At 45.9% G+C, this 18652-nt stretch overlaps 3 protein-coding genes and 1 pseudogene across 5 annotated transcripts; 3 read left to right on the top strand and 1 right to left on the bottom strand.

Annotated features, from left to right (window-relative positions):
• The first annotated feature begins 1257 nt into the window (after positions 1 to 1257).
• Positions 1258 to 7875, top strand: LOC129596662 (adipokinetic hormone/corazonin-related peptide receptor variant I-like; annotated as a pseudogene).
• A 1116-nt stretch (positions 7876 to 8991) lies between these two features.
• LOC129596621 (kelch-like protein 5) lies at positions 8992 to 12445 on the top strand. The gene is made up of 7 exons (XM_055493952.1): positions 8992 to 9124; positions 9209 to 9537; positions 9736 to 10018; positions 10225 to 10531; positions 10951 to 11562; positions 11845 to 11916; positions 12011 to 12445. The coding sequence occupies exons 3-7, from the start codon at positions 9755 to 9757 to the stop codon at positions 12244 to 12246; spliced, it is 1491 nt and encodes a 496-aa protein (XP_055349927.1). The 5' UTR covers positions 8992 to 9124; positions 9209 to 9537; positions 9736 to 9754; the 3' UTR covers positions 12247 to 12445.
• On the bottom strand, positions 9834 to 13936 carry LOC129596622 (uncharacterized). 2 transcript variants are annotated; one of them, XR_008691458.1, is made up of 6 exons: positions 13767 to 13936; positions 13429 to 13672; positions 13224 to 13365; positions 12600 to 13126; positions 12005 to 12228; positions 9834 to 9997 (listed from the first exon to the last, which is right to left on the bottom strand). XR_008691458.1 is itself a non-coding variant. In XM_055493953.1 (4 exons), the coding sequence occupies exons 1-4, from the start codon at positions 13839 to 13841 to the stop codon at positions 12667 to 12669; spliced, it is 921 nt and encodes a 306-aa protein (XP_055349928.1). In that variant the 5' UTR covers positions 13842 to 13936; the 3' UTR covers positions 12414 to 12666. The 2 variants fall into 2 exon arrangements, 1 of the variants encoding a protein (XP_055349928.1); XM_055493953.1 differs by lacking the exons at positions 9834 to 9997; positions 12005 to 12228 and having other exon boundaries at positions 12414 to 13126.
• Positions 13937 to 14248: 312 nt separating this feature from the next.
• LOC129596629 (uncharacterized) lies at positions 14249 to 16500 on the top strand. Of its 2 annotated transcripts, none has more exons than XM_055493963.1 (4): positions 14249 to 14540; positions 14632 to 14875; positions 14939 to 15083; positions 15213 to 16500. In XM_055493963.1, exons 2-4 carry the CDS (start codon positions 14644 to 14646, stop codon positions 15688 to 15690), a joined length of 855 nt encoding a protein of 284 aa, XP_055349938.1. In that variant the 5' UTR covers positions 14249 to 14540; positions 14632 to 14643; the 3' UTR covers positions 15691 to 16500. The 2 variants fall into 2 exon arrangements, with proteins under 2 accessions (XP_055349938.1, XP_055349937.1); XM_055493962.1 differs by having other exon boundaries at positions 14251 to 14544; positions 15213 to 16498.
• The last annotated feature ends 2152 nt before the right edge of the window (positions 16501 to 18652 follow it).

The following is an 18652-nucleotide window of genomic DNA, read 5'->3' as shown; positions in this document are numbered from 1 at the left end:
ATTCGGTTCGCAGTAAAAATGAACTGGTAATAGAAGGATCATGACGTCGATGAGAGATGCAACGTGTCATCATTAGAATAATTGCGATGAAAAGAAGGTACACCTGATGCAGTATGTATTATTGGGCGACGACCTTTTTGGGAGGTAATCAGAGAGCGCCGGCCACCGTCAACGCCGCCCCCTCGTGAGCGCATGTATCGGTGTAGCGCAACTCTGCATCAGCAGGGCTTTTCTCTGCCGGTGTATATTGCATGTCTATTTGATCAGCCGTCTTAACCGCTCCAGGATTAGCCGGCTCATGTATACTTCCGACGACAAAACTGAGTTAACGGTTAAGCCGATTTTCCGGCTATAGCCGATCGCGCAGTTGAATAAACCTGAGAGTGTTAACAGGCTGGGTAATTTCTCCTATCACTCAACGCTGAAAAGAATTACCGCTGCCCAAAACAACAATTTACAGTATTTCTCTCGAAAACCTCTAAATATTTAAATGCAAATCTTTTATACCTAAATTTCCGGAAATTATAACGAAAATCAAAGAACTTCTGCCGCTTGAATTTGTTGCAATCGTTCGGCGTAGCAAGAATAAACTACGAGAAAATATTTCAAGTTGTAAATGCATGGTTGGAAGCCAGAGTGACGCAAAACCACCTGATATGTCCGCGACAGACACGTAAAATAATGCGGTGTATTAACCCTTTTGTTAATCAAAGGCAAAATAATTCTAGTTGTAAATTAAGTAAAAGGCTTGCGGCAATTCTAGATCTGTAATTATCGCCATGATAAAACACTCCTGCACTAAGCGCCACGAACTTAGAAAGCAGCATCCAATGAAAGGAAAACTCGCGAAAGAGCAAAATGTAATCTACGTAATATATTACGTAATAATTATATTAATTACGTAATAATTACGTAATAATAATAATAATAATAATAATAATAATAATAATAATTACGTAATAATAGTAATATATTACGTAATAATCTACGTAATAATTAAGTATATACTTAATTAGAGCCAGATAAATGATCGGGCGGTGATCTGACGGTGCACCTTAACCGATTTTCGCCGTACATTCTACCTAGTACGTAGTACGTACAGTCGTACACCCTTCCCGGCGCTCGGCTGCCGGTATGCTCGTCATAATCCCGCCGCTAATCCGGCCCCGTCATCTATCCCATCCCGACATATCTTCCCGTTGAATGCAACGCGGTCAGTTATATTCAATCTGTATGCCGGCACGATTCCCAGTTGCCTCTTTTCTAAACCACTCTTTTGCCGCGGCGTCCCACATTTCCCATCCACTTCAACAAAAAACACAATTTCGTCAAGAAGGCCGCGTGCGCTGCTCATATGATTAATTCCCTAACCGGGGATTATCCATCGGTCGTTGGCAATTTGTCCGCTTTTCTTCCCGTATATTCCCGCGTCGAGGATGCGCGACAGTTATCTCAATTCATCATCCAGCGATAACCTTTAATCCGCAATTTATATTTGCATTGCGTTGAACGAGAGCGATGGTTCACTGACATTTTACCGGGAGTCTGGGACTTTTTTATCATGGAGAATACGACGGTGGGCAATGTCAGCCTGCTGCTGCCGCTGGAGATGCAGTTCACCGTGGTCAACGTGGTGGTCATCGGGATCTACGCCAATCTGCTGTGGATCTCGCTGGTCGGCAATCTGCTGGTGCTGGTCAACCTGGCGCAGAGGAAGAAGAAAGGCCGGGTGCATGTGCTGCTCATGCATCTGTGTGTGGCCGATACGATCACCACGCTGGTGGAGATGCCCTTAAAGGTATACCCTATGCATACTAATCATACCGGCATGGTAATTACACTAACAAAAAAAGGTTATTACAATGCTTCGATTAGAAATGCTTTTTCACAAATTTTTATTTTAAATTTAGAATCATCCTAAATACTTTCTATTAATTTATCTGGCAAAAACTTAGATACTTTGATACTTGGCAAAATTCTCACCGGTAATCCAGAACCAGTTTAATTTCTGTAACTGTGTTGTTGGTAAATATTCTAAACACAAGTAATTTAAAAGTTTTCAGAATATATTATGCAGGCTTGTATATGTAGTTACGTGGCGTTTGACTAAAAACATTCGGGATACGTATAAACTGCTGACTTCCGCCAGGTCTCGTTGCTCAAGTAGCCGCGCGCTTGAGCGGCTGATAATGAGGCTCAGTATTTCTCACCATAAGTACTCAATACTCACTGTCCGTAAACTGTACAGCTAAAGCGTATATGCTCCGAAAATATTGAAATAATGCATAACGGCAATTTTGCATTGGTTTCTCAGGTATCTTATGTTTTGTAAAAACATATAAGAAAGTTTTTGTCTGTAAGCGGCCGTCAATAATTCGACAGCAAAAATGTTTGTCTGCACTGCCGTGAAAAGACGCTCCTGATTATGCAGTATTATTGTGCGTATATTCATCTTTATTTTGGCCGGTTATTTACCGAGAAAATCAGGTGCAGATGTGTATTGATCGGCGTCTGAGTAAAGAGACGAGTTTCTAATGAAGGTCCCTGTTGCGGCTGATTATCGTCAATCTATATGCATAGGCGGCAGTTGGTCTTCCGCACCACCGCACACTGCCCACCACCCGCACACCCTGATGACAGTTTCGCGAGAATGAAATAAAAAACCTCCGTCAGCTGTGCGGCATTAAACCGGCACCAGCTGCTTATAGGCGTCCAACACAAAATGGGCGCGAACAATGCCGGTGTCAGATTGCTTGTTTGGCGTCTCATTGGGCTTGAATGCATTTGGTTAATACAGGGCTATAGTTTGGTCGGGCTGGCGGGCAGCGGGAATTAGCCTTGTTACCGGAAGTATGTGCCGGATGCGTTTGTGTGCAGGGTATAACGTGACCGTGCCGGTATTTCGGGTTAATTGCATTATGTCATATTCGATTAATTTTTGTAAACAGTATTACGCTTCAATTAAACACCATTAGGGCGCTGCCGATAGGATCGATTTATGGATCCGGTTGCGCATGTTCATGGATGACAATAATATTGCCTAATCCAGGTTAAGTATTATATTTCCGACCTGTTTCCGCTTTTCCAATAAAGCCCGGCGTCGGCTGACCGTATCTCAAAATAATAAATCGAGGCATCCAAAAGCAGCGCTAATCATTCGCTCAAAAACGAACATATGGTGTTAATTATTTATCGTGCGAAATTTTGTTTTCTTAGCACTCGTACAGAATTTAGGACAATGTTTCCTTTCAGCGGTATAAAATTCCAAAAAGCGTGGTTTTCAGCTTCTGTATCCATACAAAGCGTAAGCACGTGACGCACAAAACGGTGTTCTGAGCAAAGACTGAGAAGCGCCGGTTTATTTTGTGGCCAAATTGGAAGCCGGCTTTAATAATAATATTACGGTCAGTCCGTAGACTGGTTTTCCGTTCAAACGAAAAATATGATGTTCTAAATTAAGTTTAGAACAATAACAGAAGTATCTTTAGTTAAATGTCTACTTAAACATCACGCTTTTTTTGTATGGTGTGCATGCTGACTAATCTCGCTGTTTGTCGAACGCATGATACCTAATTTCCCGGCATCGCGAGTTTCTACGGCTTCTCCGGTTTCTCTGGACCGGTGTCGTTCACGCTGCAACGCTAATCTCCCCGCGATCAGGCTAAAGCCGGATTGCACCGGAATTAAGCTGTATAATCTCCCGGATCGTTTTCTCCGTAGTACAGAGACACTTGCGCATCTTCCGCCTTCTTATCTAGGCGGACATTTTCCCAGAAAAACGACAATCTTCGTTTTTGCCGGACTTTTAAACGGGCAGATTCAGCTTTTTTTCTATCTAGTTTCGAACGCATCCGCATAAGCAAAAGGTTACTTTTATTCTGGGAATAACGAAGCGAAACTGGGATATCCGGTGGAAAGTTCAAGGACGCCGCGTTCACCTTCCGGTCATATTGCGATCGGTTTCTTAAACGCACGTGCTGGGTGGTGGATTGCGCGCACGTGCGAAGCGGTAATTACCGGGAGTTGTTTGTCGGTTTAAGGCCCCGCCCCTCGGGTCACCTACCCTCCCTGCCAGCGTGGCCGACCATAGTGGGCAAAATCCGGGGGTGAGCGAGCGTCAGCGACGGGTATTGTCCGAATTGGCCGGTGTTGACGCGCGCTGCCATCTGGCGGGTCGACACAACCGGCTACAATTAGACGTCAATTAGCCGGGGAAGAGTCGACGGTGTAATAGTAGCTGATGGGGTTATTTGTCCAGTCCGGGGTATCCGGTGCATTCAGCAGCGACTGACGTCGGTGTCTGGAGGTGATTAGGATAATTCCACAGTGCGCGGTAATTTTTTACGGTCAACAGCGTGTTTTCGTCATCCTGGCCGCATTTATTATTGACGTTAAAGTCGAGCAAACTGGAGAAAAGTACAAGTATTATCAAGGGCTTGGCCGTTACATGCGAGTACTGCCTTACCTTTTTGACTTTTCAAAACTGAACTCTTTCTTTACGTTGCGCTGAAGGAAGGTTCATTGAAATTTTGCTTATAAAAACAGGCCGACAGATTCGCCTTTTAAGATGTTCTATCTAGAAAAGCAACCTTCAGAGTATCTTTAAGGTACTCAATTTTTACAGAGATACAGAGATGTTTCCGCGTTGCTCCACGTGATAAAAACGTTTCTAAAATTGAGTGTTATAATTATTGTCGTTTTACCAGCTTATATACATCCTAAAAGCGTATTAATAGAAACTGATTAATAACAAGTCCTTTAAAATAAAAATGAACAGGGAATTTCGGGTCTGTGATGTCCGGAATGCAACGTATATTTTATAAGTGTCCGCAATGCGAAAAACACAAAAATGCGAAACACAAAATGAATGTAACTTTTAACGCAGTCGCGCAAACTGCGAGCTAAAACAAAATACTTTGGTAAATTAGATAATACTTTTAAGGTGCGTGTCCAAAGGTCTTGTTATCATAATGTAACCACTGTAGCATTCCTGGAATCATGGAGATATATCCTTCAGCATACAGGAAAACCTTTCTTTAAAACTGCATGCTGTTTTCTGGTTTAGGTTTACATTTAATATGAGATAACAATTACAGTATGTATTGATCCATATCAATCCCTCGTAGATCTGCTGGAAGTTGAGCGTGCGCTGGCTGGCCGACGACATCACGTGCCGCGGCGTATCCTTCCTGCGCGTCTTCGGCCTGTACCTCAGTGCGCTGCTCCTAGTGGCTATCAGCGTGGACCGTTTCCTGGCCATCTGGACGCCGTTGGCCTCCCACCGACAGGGTAGTCGGCGCGTCCGCTCCATGGTGTGTCTGGCCTGGACGGGCCCCGCAGGCAGTCATCTGGCACGTGGCCGAACATCCGCTCTTCCCCTGGTACCGGCAGTGCGTCACCTTCGGCGCCTTCAGCTCACCAGCTGCTGAACTGGCCTACGGGGTGTTTTTACTGACGCTGACGTATGGGCTCCCGTTGATTGTGATCCTCGTCTGCTATATGGGGATTTGGTGGCGCATGTCCACGTCGGCGTTACCGGAAGGTTAGTAAAGATACAGTTGTTTAAATTTTAGTCATCAAGTAGCGATCGACGCTTCCAAGTATTGTTAGTACGCGTACGCCGGTGGCTCCTGCCTACAAAACATAACAACTTCAGAGAAACTTTCAGAGAAAGCGGCTAATTTCTGCTACAGCTTTTCTCAGCAGAAGATCGCTTATTTTTATTGAATAATTAACCACCACCGTGTTCCAGTTTTTTTAAAGTGCACACTTTTTAAAAACAATTGTTTACACCGCCCTTACTGTGCATCCAATACGTGCCTTTGCAACTGACTCAAAAAATTAGCAGAAAGATGTTAGGTGAAACCGTGAAAGTAGTGCTGTTGCAACAGCACTACTTTCACTTGCATCACACAGATACTTGCATCACACCCCATGGGGTGTGATTCGCACTTTTGTATATATAACAATTTTGCGCCTCCAGGAACTTAATACCCGGGTGATTCTTTGTCCATTCGGGGAGATGTACAGTGATCAGTTGTTGAGAAACGTCAAAGTATGTATCAACTAAACTGCACCCTGTAGAGATGCAAACTTAACAGCTGAAAGTTACGTGCAAATAATTTTTCGTAACGGAATGATGCACCCGAGCTCTAATATGCGCAAATGGTTTAGGGCGTTGCTGAGTCAGCCGGCAAACTGAAATGGGCAAGTATCAAAGAAGAATACAATGCATACATTATGTATCCGTATTTTAATAATTATAATTTTGCTCAAGAATACACAGCATAGATTACAAGCTCAAATCTGCGTTAACCGATACAGGATGCTGACTGTAATTCAAATACGGGTATAGTAATCATTAATCAAATAACTCTGACGTCGGTCAAGTCATGCATAGTCCGTATCCACTGTTAAGCGCATCAAACCGTTATGTATTTATTCACGCGGTCGGGACGTGAGAAGTGTAATGGAAATTTCATGGATGATGATAACCTAATAAGATGCATTTGTCAACAGAGCCGTCCACCACGAAACTGAGACGGAACAGCACCCACAGTCTGACCTTGTCGCTGCGCACCAACAATTCCGACCGGCTCGTTAAGGCCAAACACAAGACACTCCGGATGACTGGTACGTGAAAAACTCAAGCATCAACAAGTGCGAGTAAAAAATGTCAACATCAGAATGCCGACGTATAATTAATTGATCGGGTGTTGCAGTGATGATTGTGGGGATCTTTATACTGTGCTGGTCGCCGTACCAAATCATGTCCATGTGGTATTTTATTGACAGGTAAGACAGATGTGTCGTGTCTATAAAATCCAAACAATCATTTAACGAGTCCTGATTATCGGTTACTTCGACGCTGTTTCCATTAGAAGTGCTTTCCCTAGATACGTTTTTGCATGATTTTACAGTACTTCAAAAAGCACTTATCTGCATAAGCAGCCCCTCTAATGCGATACTTAAACTGCGACAGCTAACAGAAATCAATAGTTTTGTTCTAAATTTTCATTGAACCTAATCTGACCCTATACGTATGTGAAACGTGTACTGAAATAAACTTTCTCAGCAGTTATCAGTATTTATTTATGTATTTGCTTACAAAAAAATTATTTTTGCTTTGGGCCGAATTTGTGCGGCCGATGCTTGTCTAGAAAGGTCATAATAATTATTACGAATATCGAAAAGCAATGAAATACGTACTCGTAGTGAATATTAGAAGCTCGGTTTTTTGTTGTCTTTTCACGACAGTTGTTATGTTGCAGAGCGAGTGCACAGGACTTCAACCAGCTGTGCCAGGAGATCCTCTTCATCTTCGGCGTAACCACCTCTGTGGTGAATCCGTACGTTTACGGCATCTGGTCCATGGGACTGTGGCGGAAACTGGCCGTGGTGAAAGCACTGAACCGCTGCTTCCGGGAGAAATCCCTGGCGCCCAGCCCGGAACAGACCTCCACCGACCGGGATTCTTTGGCCAACAGCGGTCGCGTGCATATGCCCATCGGTCGCTTCGGGCAACGGGGCAGCCACCACTGGCGAGCCAACAGCAACCGACGCTGGGCTTTCGGCGAGCTGAGCAATTCCTTTTCTAAGTCATTCGAGAAGATCAATGCTGTTAACGTTTCTCCCTGATCTTTCTTATACTTGTACATATTATAATAGGGAAGCCTATGTACTGTATTTATTGGTTCTACTGGAGATTCTTAATTTTCACCTTTTCTGCTTAAGAAGTTCAGCTTAGAAGGTTCGGCTACTCTTCCTTAACGCGTGCGAGCTGAGATCGATTTTTTACTCGCATTTCTTAATTTGCTCGACGTTGTCAGCTGTATTGTACCCATGCTGATTGAAGCGTTAATAATTACTGATCCACTACGATTCAGTTCCGTGTTTCAGTGACACTGCTTTTATTGGTCAAATCTGCTTTTATTGGTCAAATCGAACTGCTTTTATTGGTCAAATCGGACTGAAATTACAGAGGGAAAAATGCTTCAGTGGAAATGGAAATCCCAGAAACCGGGATGGAAATCCCAGAAACAGCGAATAGCTACTCAGGAGGGCGGAGCGTCCCGCCCTAACAATAGTGAGACTCATAAAATCTAATGCAGAGGCAGAGAATGACATGCACTCAGTCATGCAGTATCACTCAAACCTTTTTGACCGCTGTACGAACGCAATGCCTCGGTGGCAGTCCGATCCCACTTGTATTCTCAGGCAACAGATTGTGTCATCTTTGGCTCTAAATGCTTTTTTTACCTCTCTGCACTCTTCAGTAATCATCCGGACCCGAAAGAAAAACACCACGCAATTAGCTAATAACTTTAATATCTGTTTTGTACTCTGTACAGATACAACATTGTGCCGCAGTTGTATCTACGTTTTGACCACAACATCCTTTATTTTCTAAAACAACGCCACAGTTTTCCTATAGTAAGGACCATTGTGTTAGTGCCTACTGAAACAAATCTAGCCGACATTATTATCCGACATTACAACGGATGGCCACATGTTGAACTTCCGTTTACTGAGGGTTGGTTCTTCACCGCGCCACGACGCTAACCAGGTTTTGTTGGCGGTCTAAGACTCTAAAATCTAAATTACTATTTACGTACAAATAATCGAGATGTTATAAATATGATTGAGGAAGAAGACTGAACTCTCAGGACGAAAGGCTGTGAGGGAATGTGAGTCGAAACTCGAAAGGTAACAACTAACAATGATCGATCGAACGGCAGGACGTCCATGCCTCCATGGTCAGCAGTTTTTAGAGGTTGGAAAAGAGCTGATCACGAACTGATCCCCGTCCAATTTCACAGTCTCGCATCACACCGTTAAAAAGTAAAAACACACCACGCTGGCCAGCCGTGACTCATCGGCTTTACCACATAAAGCTCAGCTCGCTACCCCCGGCAGGCTTACCTTACCGCCCAGTCTAATGGGCTTATCCAACACAGAAACCCTCCACTTGCTGGCTGCAAAAGCGCAGATCCTGTTTAAGCACGAAACATTGAGAGATTTGATTTGTTTGACAGCTACTTCGAGTATACGTGGACAACGTGTCAATTTTTCTGGCTTCGAAGAATTGCCACAGGAACCCCTTTTTCTGTCGGGCTTGATATCAGTAAGTTCAGAATAACTGTTAAGCACACGGTTTCGATGTCGTTGTTATTTGACATGTGCATTTGATGGGCCCCCGATTTTGTAGAGGCTTCCCCGCTCCGTTGGAGAATGGCAGCCAAGAGGACTGCTGAACAAGCCGGCCAGCCCGATCATCCTTCTCAGAAAGATGAAAGCGCGATATATATTGGGTCGGACATCGTGGATTTGCGTCGAGAATGGCAAAATCTGCGCGCCTCACGAATGCTGTGCGATGTGGAGCTGCGTGGTTGTGAAGCTGATTCTGCTGGGATTCCGTGTCATCGCAGCGTTCTCAGTGTGCGCAGTGCGTATTTTCGCACCATGTTTCTGTCGGGAATGAAAGAATCAACGCAGCAAGTTATTCAACTGCAAAACATTTCACAGTGTTCTCTCTGGGTGAGTCTTTGCTTTCGCAAGCCCAGTGTGTTGCGAATTGCTCGTAGTTTTTATTATAATGGCTCCTTCTCTACTTAGCGTACTAGTACCATACTACGGAAAATGATTGCGTACATTTCGTGAGCGCAGAATGTTTTCGCGAGTTGTGGACTTGTGGTCACCAGTTATTGGTATAATTTCCCTAATTTAATTTCGCAGGTTAGTAGACTACTGCTACATGGCGGATCTGCGCGTCACCGAAAGCAACGTACAGTCAATGCTGATTGCTGCTGCGTTTCTGGACATTGCCACCGTCGTGGATGCCTGCTGGAAATTCATGGACGATCACATAGACGTCAGTAACTGTCTGATGCTGTATTGTTTCGCGGATTCCGATGCACACAAAAATCCGACGCTAGCCAACAAAGCCAAGACTTTGGTCCTCAAACATTTTGTTAGTATCTCGAAAGGACAAGAATTCCTGCAAGTGGCGAAGAATACGGTAAGCAATAGACAACCGTGTTGACTAATCAACTGTTCAAATCTTTACGATTTTTACTTTTTTATGGTGTTTTGATGGCATACAGTTAATCGGCAGTTATAGCACGAACAGGAGCAGATCGTTGCATACGACTGGATCGTAAATTGCTGCAGAAATTGGCCATAATTCGTAACATAACGGCACTTGGCAGTTTTGGTTCTGAATAGGTTTTGGACCTAATTCGCTCCGACGACTTGTGGGCAACACGCGAGGAGGATGTGCTGCTGGCCGTTATGCGGTGGCTGCATCACGACCTGGAGCAGCGACGCGGGGAATTTTGGGAGATATTGCAGAACATTCGGCTGTCGTATCTGGGTCCGCAGGGCCTGGATGATTACCTGGTGGCCTGCATTAACGCCGTCACGGATTATTCCGGCGGAAACAAAGCTATGCGCCAGGCAGAATACTTGAAGACGCTGCCGGGATCTGACAGCCACGTGATCACCTCTCGTCGCACTCCACGAAAAGCCTTTCGTAAGTTTGTTGTCGTGTGTACTCCGAATACCTGGCCGGCTGGCCCGCGCTCTAGGGCTGAGTCTGACTGTGAGCCCTGACTATTAAAAGTCTGAGTCTGACTATACAAATTCGCGTCTTGTTGTGCTTTTTATTGCTGTGTTAGGGTTTGCTTAACTTTCTTAGTTATTTAGGTTCTTACTTTTTTAGATTTTTTTAAAATAAACAAATCAAAAATTTCTGCGAAAGCCTCACAAATACCATAAAAAATCTGAGAAAGGTAAAAAGCATAAGAAAGCTCAGAAAACTAAGAAGTTCTGAAGGACTAAAAAATGCTTGGTCAGAGTCAGACGTTTAGTAGTCGTACTACGCGTCAGACTCAACCCTACAGTTCGGGCCCGAGTACCTGAAGCGGTAGTGCTTTTACTGCTTTATCTCAGGTTTCGAAGCGGTTATTATTTGCGCTGGAGGGAACTCATGGAAATCGATGTCGGACCGTGACCGTGTCGACTGTTTTAACCCACACACCTCCAATTGGAGGACGCTAGCCCGGATACCGTTCAGTGTGGCCCTGGTTGGTTTGGCGACCTTCCACGGCGATTTGTTCCTGTGTGGCAACGGTAGTGGGGAGTCTGGGGTTACGCCGCGCACCCTTCGCTATAACCCTGCTGTGGCTGAGTGGAAGGATGTGGCGCCCATGCGCACCGGGCGCGGATGCGCTGGGGTGGCTGCAGTGGGTCGCCATATTTATGCTGTTGGTGGTCATGATAAGAACTTGGCAACTTTGGCCACCGTGGAACGCTATGATGTGCTGATGGATCAGTGGACGTTCGTGGCATCTTTACCCTGGGCTTTGACGAAATCCGCCGTTGTCAGTTTTGAAGGCAAGGTGTTTACCTTTGGAGGTTCTACGGCAGCGGCTCACGGGATCACGGATTCGGCGTTCAGTTACGACCCGAAATCCGATCGGTGGAGTGAGCTACCAAAAATGCCTAGTGCACGAAGCCGCGCTTCCGTGTGTGTCGGACCAGACGGGTGGATTTACGTCATTGGTCAGTTCACTCAGTTGGTTACCAGCTAAGAACGAACCGCTTTTGGGTACCGTAAACAGGCTGTAACGTAGCAATCGAGAACTTGAGAAGAATCGAATCGTCGGTAGCGAATGATCGGTTATCGAATTTTCGAATTATCGGTAAAGTAATATGTTCATTACTTCATGACATTAACGACGTCACATAAGCACGCTGTAGCAGCAGTGATGTTTGCATGCACACAGTACACTGTATAGGGTATACATACGTACATTCTGCAGCAGTAGACTTTTCGTTTTATAGGTGGATTTAGAGAGCGCGCTCTGAGTTGCGTAGAGGCGTATAACCCCAGCACCAAGCAGTGGATCAATAAACGTAAGGGTAGTGAGGTAACTACTGTATTTCATCGCCATCGGGAGTATCTTTTGAAAGTGGCGGCTCATCGTGCCCTGTTTTGCCGCACCTGTAGATGCACTGAGTCGCCCGTCGTATTCCTCTTCAGCCTGCTGTTTCGGCGAAAAAATCTACGTCCTGGGAGGTTATTCTAGGACTTTAGGGAGTCAGAAATTTGTGGAAATCTACGACATCCTGTCGGACACGTGGACGACTAGTGAAAGTCCGTTGCCGGTTGGAAGATGGGGCCTTAGCTGCAGTGTGGCAGATATCCCGAAGGATCACAGCGAGTACCTTGAAATTACAGAATGACGGTTAAGCTAGGTTTTACAGAACTATAGCTCCGTTTGTACTAAATGTGCGTTTTGGTGGAGTTGACAGGTAATGAGAAGTTGTTCACGCCTCCAGGTGTTTCATTGCTTTTTGACCGAATTCTTGCTCTTACGCTCTCTGAAGTCTAACGAGATGCAAATCGTATGTTTTGCAGTTTTTTCTTCGAATAACAGTTAGGGTCAAAGAAATTCGAACAAGTTGGGTGGTGTAAAAGTACGATTTTCTACCCTTCAGCTCATACTGCAGATTATTTATACACAATCATCTCATAGAGCAGACAAATGTTTTTGAATGGTTCCACGGAAAACGCACTGGGAACGTGCACTGCATACCATTAGTTGCATCTTCAGTTCGAAAAGCATCATGACATCCGCCACTAATTACTGTATCGGCATATCCTCATCGGAAATTCTTGTACGGATCTCTGTCGAATGCATGCCCCGCCGGCCAGTAATTGATCCAGTGCACCGTGTGTCCCTCGTACTCCTTAGCGCCAACCGCCTTTATCCCGGCTTGCGAGGCCAAATTAAACTTCATCGTCTCCACCCAGACGTGGATTTCCCCGATATCCCGTAATTTCTTCAGCAGCGCCCGTAGCACCACTTGGTACAGCCCCCGCTTGCGGTAGTCGGGGTGGATGAAGGCGGCGCCCACAACGCCTTCTGTCTTGTAAATGGCGTAGGCGATGGGCGAATCCGAACCAACAGGGAAGAGGGCAGCGCTAGGGTATTCGTTCTCCATCATGTAGCGGAAGAACGCAATGTTGTTAGCCGTGTGACCGTAGTTGCGTTCACGGGCAACTTGCACGGCGTGCTCCGGGTTCAACGTGCCCAGGCGAAGACCTTCCGGCACTTCATATCTACAATATCAGTGGCCATTTTAATTTTGGTTAACCCAATGTTCAGCGACCTTAAAACTGTTCGAACAGTAACATAAATAGCAAGTTCGGAACTCACTGTAAATCCAGGTTTGGTAAATCGAAGTAGTAGCAGTATTCTCCCGTTGGGAAGCCTTCCATCGTAATCAGATGATCGAAAGTACCACCACGAAAGCCTTTACCGCCTTCCAACAGTACCAAATGCTCAGGCTCCGATAAATCTGCACAAAATTTTCGTTATTGCTTAACCATACTCAAACGTAGATTAAGTCAGTGGTTTGTACCGGCAAACATGATATTCTGTGTCCAGTCCAGTGTGTCAGGTTCTTCGAATAACATTTTCCGGAAGACATTGGTGTCTTTGGAGTAGACAAATACCTGATAACCGTTCATCAGGGGAACGAAGGATTTATCGTCTTTGCGGGGCCGAGCGATACAGACGGAGGGATTGGGGAAGTCGTCAACGATGAACTCGATGCCGGGCCAGGCGAAGCGCTGACGGACAACATTGCGCATAACATGATACACCTATATTAAAACACGCAAGCGCATGTTTTGGTTGCAGACTTACAGTAACTGTTAATCTTTACAAAGTAGATGAGTAGAATTAGCAGCGTCTTACCGGAAGACTGCGAGGGAAATCCTTCTCCAGCACTGGTAAAAATTCTGCAAGCTGTTCGTGTGTTAATACTTTCATTGTACAGCTGGTAAAAAAATATATAAGCCACAAATATAAACGCGACTTCAAGGAACATGAATTAAAATTGCTGCAAGAAAGGACCGGCAAGCGAGCATAGTACAAACGGTGTGTTATCTTTGCCTTGGTGGCTGATTAAGTCGTTAATTCAAGTGTAGTCTGTAGTCATTAATCGTTCCCAGCGTCAAATTAGTACAACCACTATTGTGGCTTTCTCCGACCTTTATACCGGCTACTTTCTCACCGCTTCCTGCAATTTTGGCCATGGTAGGAAAGCCATGAAAACGTGGATATTATCCACACTCGTGCAATATCCGCAGCATATTGTATTGTCAACGCTTTACTGTCTGACAGGCACCGCTGATAACAGAATGTGATAGCGCTGCAATTACCGTTGGCATTGCAGTATGATTACATAATATTATACCGTTATAGCGGCATGATTTATCTGTACCTGCAAAGCTGCATAATAATTTGAATTACCGTAACTTAATGCTCCGCACTGGCAAATGCTAATTAAGCTTTTGATTCCCAACCAAAATCGTAATACGAGTCGCTTTGGCAGCAAATCCTAGACTATCCCCGCCCAACATTTGTCCAACACTGTTGCTGCATCAAAGCCAGAATAATGCCAGTCTTAACCCAGGGACAAATGGCGGAAGTTTTGCCGCAGTTGGAGAACGATTTCCCTCGAAGCTTGTCGGTATTGATAGTTACTGCGGAAATTATATACATGAAAGCGTTATTAGAATGTAGACAAGCAATACGCATTAATGCGTTTGCTTCGCAGATATATCATCTGATGCGCAACGTCCTCCGCCAGCGTTTCGCTTGGCCCGGCGTCGAGTTCCTCGTGGACACCTTCCCCAGTCCGTCTGTCTGCATCTGCCGACCACGGAAGAACGACCCGGAATATATCCCCATAATGAACGGCTACCAGGTTTTCGTCTACTCTAAAGACGCCGATGTCTTCCGGCGAATGCTGTTCGACGAGCCGGACACGCTGGACTGGACACAGAATATCGTCTTCGCCGGTACGCGACACAAGCCGCCCAACGCATTTAAAAAAATTTATTGGAAAAATGCTTTTTGTGCAGATCTGCCGGTAGCGGAGCAGTCCATCCTTCTGGGTTCTGGTCGAGGTTTTCATGGCGGTACTTTCCAGCAGATGTCGTCGACTGAAGGCTTCTCGGCCGGACAGTGCAACCACTTCCGTCTCCATTGGCCCAACCTTAATCTAACGTCAGCCTGATTCGTTTTTTTGTGTGATTATTTTTTTGTTTTTCCATAACTTTACGTTCCTTATGGCACATACCAGGATTTTTAAATCCCGTTTATAATGTTAGGTATTCAGTCGTACGATGATTGTAGATTTGAAGCCCCGGATGGTTTCCGTCTGGATACTTTACAACCGGAGCACGCGGACCGAATCGCCCGCGAGCGTAATTACGGTCACTTGGCCAACAACGCCATCTACTTCCGCTACATGCTCGAGAAGGGTTTCCCCAGCGCTGCGCTATTTCCCGCCGGATCGGACACACCCGTCGCGTATTGTCTGTACAAGAGCGAAGGCGTCATTGGCGCGGCCTACACCAATCCCGAATACCGGCGCCGTGGCTTCTTCCGATTGGTGCTGCGAGCGCTACTGCAAAAACTGAAAGAGATGGGCGAAGTCAACGTGTGGCTGGATACGCACAAGTTCAACCCGGCGACGCAGGCGGCCTTCAAAGCCGTGGGCGCCGAAGAGTACGAAGGACATATGGTGGACTGGATGCAATTCTGGCCGGCTGGCTACAGCCAAGTAGCCAGCGAGAAAGTCACTAGGCACTTAGCTAATGTACTACTGTGAATCTTTAGTTATTTTCATTGTGGACACTGGTCAACTAGTCACTGCACTATTACCAGTCGACGTATGTTTTGGAATCGGCATGCCTGTTCTTAGCCAGTTGGTTTTAATAAGATGAACAGCACTTACTGTAGACGCTAGATGAAACGGCACCACTGTTAGATTCGGCCGCTGTCTGCCCCCTGCCGGACAGCCCACTGGTCCGGCTACTGGCGATCGGGCTTCTTACGGTTGGTGTTGCAGGGCCTGTTGCAAACCCCGACGAATTTAGGCGAGGATAATGTGTGGCCGGATACGCACAAGTTAAAAAATGGGATGTAGGCGGACGCAACACCAAAGAGTACGCACTGCGGTGGGATGAATGCCGTATCCATACTTGCCGGCTGGCTGCCACCCAGATATCAGCAAGAAAACTGCTTAGCATGGGTCTCAACTCTGTTAGAGAAATCCTGCTGCACCTGCACATGGGCCACTGACTTGCTGCACCTCGTTTACCAGATATTTATTTACCAGTGACGATTTTATTGCCCGTATGTTAGCCATGACTTTTTACGTGTCGGGTAAGTCTGTATAATGTTGCGGAAGTGATAGATGATTAACGAGCAACGTGCTAAGAATTTTAAATGATACCAGCGATACGCGTACTGATCTTCACTCCGATTCGTTACAACACTGTTTTTTCACTAGAATAAATTATAACTATTATTATTCACGGAGCAGGTAACCAATTTCAGGCTAGGGTGACATACCGTACTAGCATGGGATTTTAAACTTGGCCAGACAGTAAATGCATTATGCATACTATCTGTAGACAGTCAGAACAACGAGGCCATTTAGACGAAAGTGAGCGCTCAAAGCACACTTAAAAGCACCCACAGTAGGAATAGCGAAGACATTAACAGAAATAGAATCTACAAAAAACGGCAAAGTACATTAGTCAAGCGTTGAGAAAGGGTCAACGAAAATCTCTGCGTTTTGTCGGGCATAACTGTCCTCTCTCCTTTTTCTAGTTCAACCCAGGTCTAATTCGCCCGTGAGCATCATTACTGATTGCAACAAAAGACGCTTACCACGGTGTTTTTATAGCGTAGCGTCAAAATTTGCGTCAATTGCTGCCACAGAAAGTTTAGTTAGGCTGGACACATCCAGCAGTTGAAGGTCAACACCCGTCCAATCGTATGCGCTGCCATCTGGACGGAACCCGCAATACCTGAAAAATCATCAAAACGTCAAAGTGCAATACAGCCTGCGCTAAGGCATCCTTCGCCACCGGCAACCTACATCTGAAGGAAGCGTCGAATGGGATGCCACTGATGGGGATATTGCAGCTTGTCCAGCCACCGGCGGTGAACGGAGCGGACCCGATCGTAGACCGTCGATTCCAGCGGAGGACAATTCATCTCAGCCGCCAGCAGAAACTGTCGGAGAGTTCCGGCATAACCGTCAGCGGAATGCAGCATCGCATAGCGGATCGTAATGGGGATCGCACGGTGAACGTGACGCAAATTGGACTTGGTCAAACCGGCTTCCTCCCTAGGAAAGTCGTCGCTAAAAGGAAATAGCGCCAATATATCCCAGTCGCTGGCCATATCCTCCACAAAGTAATTGCGCACCGCCAGCCGATGACAAATGGCCGTAAGCGTGGCTAAATGGTAGCAGTACCATTCATCGCTGGCCACAGCGTCGACGTCATGCGGATGCGCGTCCGTAACACCGTAGCGTGTGCAGCCATTGCGAATGAGGAAATAGCGCAGGCGAATGTTCCTGACAGTAAAAAGCGCCACCAATACCGTGGTCAGCGAGGTCAGATTACTGCAGTACGGGGTATGCTTATCCAGCACAGTCAGACTTTCCGTGTGGCCGGTTATGGCCCCATTCAGGCCCCAGGTAAAGCGGTAGACGTCGTCGTAGAAAGACGGGTAATATTCGCTAACCATCAACATGGAGCTATCGAAGGTGACGTGCCGAAAGGCACGATTGTCGGACAGAAGCTGATGCCACAATGTGCATACCCTGCAATTCATGATGTTGGTCAGTTCGTAAATGCATGTCCGCAAGCAGTTCTGGGCATATCTTCGATAGCGCTTATACTGTAAATTTTATTGATTGGTGAAATAAACGGTTGAAAAGATAAATAAGTTCTTCGATTTAAAAAAAAATGTGGAAAGCCCATGCTGTAAAAGGTCTACTGATTGTTCCGGCATCTGCCTGAATTTGCTCGCAGTTGCGATACGCTAAGATTTTCGGTAAGTGCCAAAACTTTATATTTCTTGCTAACTGACCACGAGAAGACCGACCTGTAAAATGAACTACTGTATATAAGCACTGAGAGCCGTAATCGTGAGCGGTTACTTTTTTGCTTGAGCCTGAGTGTGCAGATCCGGACTGAAAAGAATGTCGGCCATAACCGGATGCACCATGTCGCCAATCCATCCGTCATCCGCTCCAGTAACTGCACTGCCTGCAATCCAGAGCACAATATTACTGTTCGGGAATACTTCGCCCACTAATTTTTTGCCGGGCCTGTTTCTGTATGTCACGACTTAGTAGTTTACTGCAGCTCGACCCAACACACACTGATGGTCTCACACTGATGACCGGTTCGGCCTCGGCGTCCGCAACAGCAACTGTCGCCTCGCACTGGCTTTGACTTGGTCGTGCACTACGAGTACAGCTGATTCCGTCTCCGTACGCCGTACCGCTATTTCTCCGTTCTTCGGTTCCGTCCGCCATACGCCCGTAGGCGGTTGTTTCACTCATAAACAACACTTCTGCCTGATCCATCTGGGAACCTTCGTTCGCGGAATTTCTGCCGTCCCGCTCCAGCGCACGGCACCGTTCCGCTAGTTCATTCAGCTGCCTGCTTAATGTATCTAACACGCACCATACTGAGTCCAGCGAGTCGTCTGTGCTCTCCGGGGCGATGTTGATGCCCATGACATCAAATTCATCCTCAATGAGCATT

This window comes from Paramacrobiotus metropolitanus, unplaced genomic scaffold (genome assembly GCF_019649055.1).
Source record: "Paramacrobiotus metropolitanus isolate TYO unplaced genomic scaffold, Prichtersi_v1.0 Parri_scaffold0000093, whole genome shotgun sequence".
Taxonomy (NCBI): domain Eukaryota; kingdom Metazoa; phylum Tardigrada; class Eutardigrada; order Parachela; family Macrobiotidae; genus Paramacrobiotus; species Paramacrobiotus metropolitanus.
Note: the sequence above shows the minus strand (reverse complement) of the source record. Positions and strands in the feature narration are given on the sequence as shown.

Coding starts and splice junctions, on each gene's coding strand:
- LOC129596621 (XM_055493952.1), top strand. CDS start 9,755: ATGGCGGATCTGCGCGTCACCGAAAGCAACGTACAGTCAATGCTGATT. Junction 11,563..11,844: donor CGGGTGGATTTACGTCATTG/GTCAGTTCACTC, acceptor TTCGTTTTATAG/GTGGATTTAGAGAGCGCGCT. Junction 11,917..12,010: donor CAAGCAGTGGATCAATAAAC/GTAAGGGTAGTG, acceptor CCGCACCTGTAG/ATGCACTGAGTCGCCCGTCG.
- LOC129596622 (XM_055493953.1), bottom strand. CDS start 13,841: ATGAAAGTATTAACACACGAACAGCTTGCAGAATTTTTACCAGTGCTG. Junction 13,366..13,428: donor ACAGAATATCATGTTTGCCG/GTACAAACCACT, acceptor AATTTTGTGCAG/ATTTATCGGAGCCTGAGCAT. Junction 13,127..13,223: donor TTACCAAACCTGGATTTACA/GTGAGTTCCGAA, acceptor CTGATATTGTAG/ATATGAAGTGCCGGAAGGTC.
- LOC129596629 (XM_055493962.1), top strand. CDS start 14,470: ATGCCAGTCTTAACCCAGGGACAAATGGCGGAAGTTTTGCCGCAGTTG. Junction 14,545..14,631: donor ATTTCCCTCGAAGCTTGTCG/GTATTGATAGTT, acceptor TTTGCTTCGCAG/ATATATCATCTGATGCGCAA. Junction 14,876..14,938: donor ACAGAATATCGTCTTCGCCG/GTACGCGACACA, acceptor CTTTTTGTGCAG/ATCTGCCGGTAGCGGAGCAG.